Source organism: Hyaena hyaena, unplaced genomic scaffold, assembly GCF_003009895.1.
Source record: "Hyaena hyaena isolate Hyena2069 unplaced genomic scaffold, ASM300989v1 scaffold_785, whole genome shotgun sequence".
In the NCBI taxonomy this organism is placed as follows: domain Eukaryota; kingdom Metazoa; phylum Chordata; class Mammalia; order Carnivora; family Hyaenidae; genus Hyaena; species Hyaena hyaena.
In genome coordinates this window covers 845,331-854,408 of record NW_024081420.1, presented here as the reverse complement: position 1 = coordinate 854,408, position 9,078 = coordinate 845,331, and the positions used below count along the sequence as shown (strand labels likewise).

General features: G+C 37.5%; 1 protein-coding gene across 3 annotated transcripts in view; it reads right to left on the bottom strand.

Annotated features, from left to right (window-relative positions):
- The window catches only part of SESTD1 (SEC14 and spectrin domain containing 1), a 143,723-nt gene that overhangs the window by 26,837 nt on the left and 107,808 nt on the right, over positions 1-9,078 (bottom strand). For all 3 annotated transcript variants that reach the window (XM_039219064.1, XM_039219065.1, XM_039219066.1), the window contains one exon: positions 4,760-4,882. In XM_039219064.1, coding sequence (XP_039074995.1) covers positions 4,760-4,882 — 123 coding nt within the window. The remainder of the gene's footprint in view (positions 1-4,759; positions 4,883-9,078) is intronic.

The window sequence follows — 9,078 nt, the reverse complement described above, 5'->3', positions numbered from 1 at the left end:
ACAATAGCCAAAACATGGAAAGAGCCTAAGGGTCCATCAACGGACGAATGGATCAAGAAGATGTGGTGCATCTATACAATGGAATACTACATGGCAATGAGAAAGAGTGAAATCTGGCCATGTGTAGCAGCATGGATGGAACTTGAGGGTGTTATGCTGAGCGAAATCAGTCAGGCAGAGAAGGACAGCTACCATATGTTTGCACATATAGGAGGATTAGGAGGAACTTCACGGATGACCGTGGGGGAGAAGGGGAGAAGTGGGGGAGGGGGGAGAGGGAGGAGGGCAAACCATGAGAGACTCTTGAATGTTGAGAACTGAGGACTGATGGGTATGGGGGAGAGGGGAAGGGGAGTGATGGGCATGGAGGAGGGCACTTGTGGGGATGAGCACTGGGTGTTATATGGAAACCAACTTGACAATAAACTATTTAAAAATAAATAAATAAATAATAAAAATAAAAAATAAAACAAAAAAAGAACAGTCTGGCTCACGAAATTAAAGAAACTCGTATTAGGAACTGCAATTTTCCTAAAAAAAATAAACAGTCTCCCAGGATGTAAGCACAAAAAACAGATACAAAAAGAAACTCTGGCGCACGAGCTCTCTCTCCAAATTAATCAAAATGTTTCTCTCTAGGAAATAGGAGAATACAAAATTTATAGAACATTGGGTGAACAGGCTGCATTCAGTTCAGTCTTGGCCATCCTCTGGTCTACTTCTTTTAACTGCACAGAAAAGTATTACTTTATAAAAAAAAATCAATTCCTTCCAAGACACTGTAATTTGGATGTAGATGGCAGGTAAGGAATGAGTGTGAATATTTGCTCAACATACTAGGACTGACATCAGGATTGACACTGAAATCATGTGGGAATTGGTGGTGATGCACAGCTGGTGAAATAATGGGTATTTATGCTTTTACCAAGAAATATAGATTCTAATCTAGAAGGAGAGAAACACTGCCAGCTCACCAAAGGCTAATATGTTCACTCCTCATATATCTGTTTTTCTGCTTACTAGGAGACACAACACAACAGTCTTCTCTTTGGAGACCAAAAATCAGCACTGTGTGATGGGGGATACAAACAGAATGCTAAAGCTTCAGAGATTTTTATTTTTGCATATTCCTATGATGTGCTTTTATTTACAAAGAGAAAAAGAAAACTTTTAATAAAATATTAGAATGTCATAAGCTAATATATTCATCCTGCCTCAAACAATCTATTCTCAAGGTGACAATGTAGTGCCACCTATTGGTTAAAAAAAATGCAATTCTCTTTTGTAAACATTTAGAATGAAAAATTTCCTATGTATTAAAAACTGCAAATAACAGTATAATGAACTCTTTGTGCCATCTATCTTCAATAACTATCAATTCATGGCCAATCCCCTTTCTTCTATACTCCCACCCAATTTGTCTCCACCTCCCAATTTTGAAATTGATAGTCATACATTATTTAAAGAAATGAGATCCATTAAGTCATCAATGTGTCTTTTCTTTGAGCGCCATGTCTATAAATGCAAACATCAATATACGCGCATATGTCCTCAAGTACTAAGAGGACATATGGAAAAAAATGCTGTTATTATCTTAAGCACATCCAAGAAATTAAGTAGCTTTTCTGAGAGCGAGCTAGTGAGCAAGACAGAAATACAGAAAGGGAGAGAGAGAGACATATAGAGATATGGACAGAGGAAAAAGGATTTTATAAGTATCAACCCAGCTACCCACTGATAAAAAAAATATTGTCTTCCAGTTTCTTCATGTATAAAAATAAGGTGGTAGTATTATTAGAAAAATCTAGAAGACTGGGGCGCCTAGGTGGCTCAGCTGGTTAAGTAACCGACTTCAGCTCAGGTCATGACTTCCTGGTTCATGAGTTGGGGCCCCACACTGGGCTCTGTGCTGACAGCTTGGAGCCTGAAGCCTGCTTCAGATTCTGTGACTCCCTCTCTTTCTGCCCCTCCATTGCTTGTACTCTCTCAAAAAAAAAAAAAAAAAAAAAAAAAAAATTGAAGGCCTAACAACTGGGCCACCCAGGCGCCCTAGCAATGTGTTTCTTTAAGTTGATTTTCAAACTTTATAAATAAAAATACAAAAATAGACCTCTTTAAAAAAATAATAAGACATAGATAAATCCTATCTTTTTAATTTTTTTTTATGTTTTTATTAATTTCTGAGAGAGAGAGAGAAAGAGAGAGAGAGCAGAGGAGGGTCAGAGAGAGAGGGAGACACAGAATTTGAAGCAGGCTCCAGGCTCTGAGCTCAACGCGGGGCTCACACCCACAACCCTGAGACCATAACCCGAGCCAAAGTCGGACACTCAACTGACTAAGCCACCCAGGCACCCCGATGAATCCTATCGTTAGGACCCTCATGTGTCACATATCTTTATTTAAAAGACTTTGTGGATACTCTCATAACTAAGTCCTCTAGATGAAGTCTAGAATGTTCTACAGCAAATACAGTTTTCAAGAACTAAAAAGCGGGACAAATTATAGGATAGAGTTATACTATAGTAACATGCTCCAGAACAATCCACGGGGTTCAAATGAGTCACAGTCTATGTCAAAAATATCAAAAGCATTAAGTTATTTAAAAAGTACCAAGAACATTAGAGGTTATAAGCTAAATATAAATTATTCAATTTTTTAGCATGAAAGGAAAAAACATTATGTTTGGAACCTGTAGAATGCATAAGATATACAGATTTTTTTCAATTACGGGGATTTCACTTTTAAATCTCTTACAAGCACTAATTAGGAAAATTGCTGACTAACTTTAGATAATTCCAAATCCAAATCTTGTGGTTATCTCTTGTTTATACATTATTCTGTCAGTGGGATTACAAATTCTATAGACTACAGTGTGCATTTTATCTGCCAAATTGCAAATTAGTAAATTTGGGGGAATATTAGTGATTATTAGTGATTTGGGGGATATTATAATATTAGTGAATAGTTGGGGAATATTAGTGAATATTAGTGATTTGGGGAATATTATAATGAAAACAATATAAGGAACTAAACAAAATGGTATGTTATAAGAGGAAAAATAATTATGCAGATATTGTTAAAATACATCTTTAGTGAAGAGCCAATGATACTTGGTCAACAATTCAAATTTATTCCTGAGAAAAGCATATTCAACATTTAGCCTTTAATCTCATTTAGTTAAAAATGTACATTTGCCAATACAATTTTTAAAATTTTATTTATTTTGAGAGAGAGAATACCAAACAGGCTCTGCACTGTCAGCACGGAGCCCAATGAGGAGCTCGAATTCATGACCTGAGGGAAAACCAAGAGTCAGGAGGTTAATCAACTGAGCCATCCAGGTGCCCCAATTGAAACTATACAATTTTTCCTAAATTTTTTTTAATGTTTATTTTTAAGAGAGAGAGAGACAGTGTGCAAGTGGGTGAGGGGCAGAGAGAGAGGGAGACACAGAATCTGAAGCACCCTCCAGGCTCCAAGCTATCAGCACAGAGCCTGACATGGTTCATGAACCATAAGATTATGACCTCAGCTGAAGATGGACACTTAACCAACTGGCCCACCCAGGCGCCTCTAAAACTATACAATTTTTATTTACCACTTCAACTGGGGAACATAAAGGCGAAAGAAAAAATTAGATGTTCAGATAATCCGCAAATCTGATCTCGGCCCAAGGTTTAAAATTATTTTTGAGCAATTTTTTTCAGTTCTCTATTAGTGTGCACTTTGATCCTAGTGATCAGGATGCATGCTATAGTCATTCCTGAACATGTGACCTTTTTTCCAACTAACACATAAATCCAGAGTGTATTCTGATCACTTGGATTTGTCTTTTTGGGGAGGTGCAGAAGGGTGGTGCTGGCTTCTTTTATTAATTATTTAAGGGAAATATATTTTATTCTTCATATTATATGTAAGGTTGAATGCTGTGTGTGTGTATAAATTAATCAATTTAAGCCAGATAATCTACAGAGGTAGAAATTAATGAATTTCAGTTTATTTTTCCAATTTTCTAGTCAACCTATTGAAATTACCGTAAGAAATATGACTTGAGGGAGAAAAGAGGTGAGCTAACAGATCCACAACCGGATGATCACTTTCTCAATAATGAAGAGCTAACTGTAACAAAGCAGGAGCTTACCATATATCAACTCCATCCATACACAGGAGTCGTTAAATTTTAAACCCTTTTGAACAATTATTATTTATAATCAGTCTATAACAGATTAGTTTCTAATTGTATAACTGTGATTTGTTTGATCATCCCTTTCACAGATACAAATGAGAGCCTCTAAATGCACAAAGAATGAAAAGATTCTTTGCACCCTCTGCAATCATTCTCCATCAGTTGTGATTAATGCAACAATTCTGGAATTACTCTCAGGCGTTAATTGTACTGTATATTCCCTAATAAGACAGGGACAGCCTCCCTGAGGATTTAAGGGTCATAGTTTCTGTCAGAGGACTACAGATGAAGATTCTATTTTTATACTACCACTCTTTATCCTGCCCATGAATTAAAAAAAAAATTTTCTATAAAAATATACAATTAAACTGTATTGCAGCCAAGAGCAAAACCAAACTTACGATGAATACATACTAAGTGGTCAAAATGTACCTTATGGCCTCTGAATATTAAACACACTGTACTTTATGTCCCTGTACTGAAGTTTATAGGAACTTATCCCTTAGTACCACACATGCTACTGACTATGAACAGTAATCACAGCACTGTAACTTGCAGAGGAAAAGCACTCACACTGTGCTGGCTCTCTATCTCCTCGTGCTTCTGCTGCAGTGCCTGGGAGGCCCGGATGGAGTCTCCAATCCCCCATTGGGCTCGTAGTTGTTCTGATCCAGGCCCTTCAAGCCAGTTCACAACCTAGAAGTGAAAGTTGAGATGAAATGTTAAAACAATCAGAAGCTTTCCAAACATTCACTGTTTTCTCCTCCCAAAGTTCCTTAAATATTTTTAATTTAAATTCTTTAAATTCTATTGTAAAGGCAGTAAATATTTCTTTTGGAACTATATGGCCATAATCTGACAAGTTTTCTAAAACCAAACTTTGAAAGAATGTAGAGTACAGCAACTTCTAGGCTTTCAGCTATCTGATCATCTGCCAGGCTAAAAGAAATGTGGAATGCCTCCATAAAAGAGGATTAAAAATTAACTTACGATAAGGAAGTAAGAGAACTAAAGGATTTAGAATTGCAAATGATATCAGAAATGACATTGGTCAAATTTCTTATCTAACACTTAAGAAAATTGAGTTTCAAACATTAAGTAACTTGCCCAAGGTAATATAATCCATTATTCAAGACCTCGGACACTAAAAGCCATGTGTCCTGACTCATAGCCTATTGTTCTTCTCAAAGTACTAATAAAACTAAATGAATTAAATAACTAATATGAAACCAAAATACTATTTTTCTCTCTTTGAAAATTAAAAACTGGGGCGCCTGGGTGGCTCAGTCAGTTAAGCATCCGACTTCGGCTCAGGTCATGATCTCATGGTTTGTAGGTTCGAGTCCAATGTCGGGCTCTATACTGACAAGTAGCTAGAGTCTGGAGCTTGTTTTAAGTTCTGTGTCTCCCTCTCTCTCTAACCCTCCCCTGCTCACACTGTCTCCCTCTCTCAGAACTAAATAAAATATTAAAAAAATTTTTTCAAGAAAATTAAAAACTGCAGACTTAACACTACTGGAGTACCCTAGAGGGTCCTGGGATGAATTAAACACGCAGACCCACAGACCATCTGAGGTCCCACTGGTACCACTTAGTAGGAAATAAGGTGACGAACTAAGTTTGCCAGAGCAGCATCAGACATTTTTCTTCTACTAAGTCCCTGAAGCAGTCTATGGTTCAGGTATAAGGAGATGAGATCCATATGGGACAGATTTGGAGGGCACTCTGGCATCAAAACTCCATAGCCCTCAGTGGTATACACACTATAAAAGTCCTAAATTTGGGGCACCTGGGTGGCTCAGTCAGTTAAACGTCTGACTCTGTATTTCAGCTCAGCCAGGATCTCGTAGTTGTTAAGATATAGCCGTGCACAAAAACAGACACATAGACCAATGGAACAGAATTGAGAACTCAGAAGTGGACCCAAAAGTATACAGCCAACTGATCTTTGACAAAGCAGGAAAGAATATCCAATGGAAAAAAGACAGCCTTTTTAACAGATGGTGTTGGGAGAACTGGACAGCAACATGCAGAAGAATGAAACTAGATCATTTTCTCACACCATGCACAAAAATCAACTCAAAATGGATAAAGGACCTGAACGTGAGACAGGAAACTATCAACACCCTAGAGGAGAAAGCAGGAAACAACCTCCTTGACCTCCACCGCAGCAACTTCTTACTTGACACATCCCCAAAAGCAAGGGAATCAAGAGCAAAAATAAACTGTTGGGACCTCATCAAGATTAAAAGCTTCTGCACAGCCAAGGAAACAACCCAGAAAATTAATAGGCAACCAACGGAATGGGAAAAGATAGTTGCAAATGACATATCAGATAAAGGGTTAATATCCAGAATCTATAAGGAACTCACCAAACTACACGCCCGAAAAACAAACAACCCAGTGAAGAAATGGGCAGAAGACATGAACAGACACTTCTCCAAAGAGGACATCCAGATGGCCAACAGACACATGAAACGATGCTCAGCATCCCTCCTCATCAGGGAAATACAAATCAAAACCACACTGAGATACCACCTCACGCCAGTCAGAGTGGCTAAAATGAGCAAATCAGAGAACTCTAGATGCTGGCGAGGATGTGGAGAAACGGGCACCCTCCTACACTGTTGGTGGGAATGTAAACTGGTACAGCCCCTCTGGAAAACAGTGTGGAGGTTCCTCAGGAAACTAACAATAGAACTCCCTTATGACCCAGCAATAGCACTGCTAGGAATTTACCCAAGGGATACAGAAATGCTGAGGCATAGGAGCACATGTACCCCAATGTTCATAGCAGCACTCTCCACAATAGCTAAAACATGGAAAGAGCCTAAGTGTCCATCAACAGATGAATGGATCAAGAAGATGTGGTTTATCTATACCATGGAATACTACATGGCAATGAGAAACAATGAAATCTGGCCATGTGTAGCAACATGGATGGACCTTGAGGGTGTTATGCTGAGCGAAATAAGTCAGGCAGAGAAGGACAAATATCATATGTTTGCACGTATAGGAGGATTAGGAGGAACTTGACGGAGGAACAAGGGGGAGAAGAAGGGCGGAAATGGTAGGGGAAAGGGAGAGAGGCAAACCATGAGAGACTCTTGAATGCTGACAAAAACTGAGGACTGATGGATGTGGGGGGGAGGGGGGATGGGCATGGAGGAGGGCACTTTGGGGATGAGCACTGAGTGTTATGTAGAAACTAATTTGACAATAAACTATTTGTAAAAAAAAAATAAAAAAAAAAAAAAAAAAAAAAAGATATAGCCGTGCAACGGGGCTCTATGCTGACAGCATGGAGCCTGCTTGGGTTTCTTTCTCCCTATTTCTCTGTCCCTCCCCTGCTTGCACACTTGTGTACACACACACACTCTCGTTCAAAAATGAAATAAAACTTTAAAAAAGTCTTGAATTCAAGGATGCCCAAAGTTATGCCTTCCATCAAGTATTAGTAATTCTCCCTACCCAGACCCAGATAATTTTTACTATAAAAGCAATGTCAACTAAACACAGTTGACATTTTAAATTTTATGTTTTCAAGGAAAGAGAGCTAGATAATTAACTAAGCAAAGATCAAAGTTTCATGCAGAAAGAGAAAAGAATTGTGTTAACTCTTTACCCAGAAACACACATTAAAACTACATGGACATAGTAAAATAACTTTAACAGAAAAAATAATAATATTATCAAGTTTTACCTGTTACTAAATTAAAATAAGGAATTCAACAACAGATGTATGGTTATGCCCCAAATGTAAACTGTAGATAGTTCCTAAGAAGTGAATGACAATGTGTCTGTAGCACAATGTTACAGACCCTGTGGATAGACAGGCTTACCTTAGAACTTTATAACAAAGTATTCCAGACCTGTATACATTTTGGTTATTATCAGGTTGAAATATATTCCTTTAAAAATCTAATAGTTCATGTAATTTTTAGTAGTTGTATAAAGTACCACATTATAGGGAAAAATCATGCATATTTCTTTCACTTAATTTTTCAGATGCACTGCATTTTCATGTTACTCCAAATTTAAGTGCTACATCTAATTCTTACAGAGTACAAGTAATTTCCATCCTGTGTTTTTCAGTTAACCTTATACTATAAAACTATAATGATTTTCTATGTGAGTATAGTTAAAATTCTCAATAGATACAAACTTTTCAAAAAAAATTAATGTTTATTTTTTAGAGAGAGAGAGACAGAGACAGAGCATGAGCTGGGGAGGGGCAGAGAGAGTGGGAGGAGATACAGAATCCAAAGCAGGCTCCAGGCTCTGAGCTGTCACCACAGAGCCTGACACAAAGCTCAAACTCAAAGACCATGAGATTATGACCTGAGCTGAAGGTGGACATGAAACTGACTCAGCCACCCAATCACCCTGCAAACCTGTTTTTAAGAAGACTGACCTCCTTGCCTGCCTTCCTCCCCCCGTTCTATCTGTCCAATCAACTATTCAATCAACAAACCAACCAACCAACCCACTCCTTATTAAAAGCTAAGTAATTTATCACCTCAAATAACTATTAAATCACCTTTAAGACTCTAGGTCTCTACCACTGAGAAATTTTTTATATGCCCTAAATGTAAACTTAGGATATATATATATATATAGAGAGAGAGAGAGAGAGAGGGAGAGAGAGAGAAGTTCATATGCAGCATTTTTTCTCTAATTCTAATATTGTTTGCCTAGTAAAGATTTTCAGTAGACATCTTGAATTCAATGACAATGTATGTTAGTATACATTATAAAACCGCTCTCTAAAACATGTTTCTATTTAAACATTCAAGTAATGAAAGTTTTAAATGAGAATGACCTGTGCAAAGCATACAAACTATTGCTTTTAAATGTTTTTTTTTTTTTTTTTTTTTTTTTTTTTTTTTTTT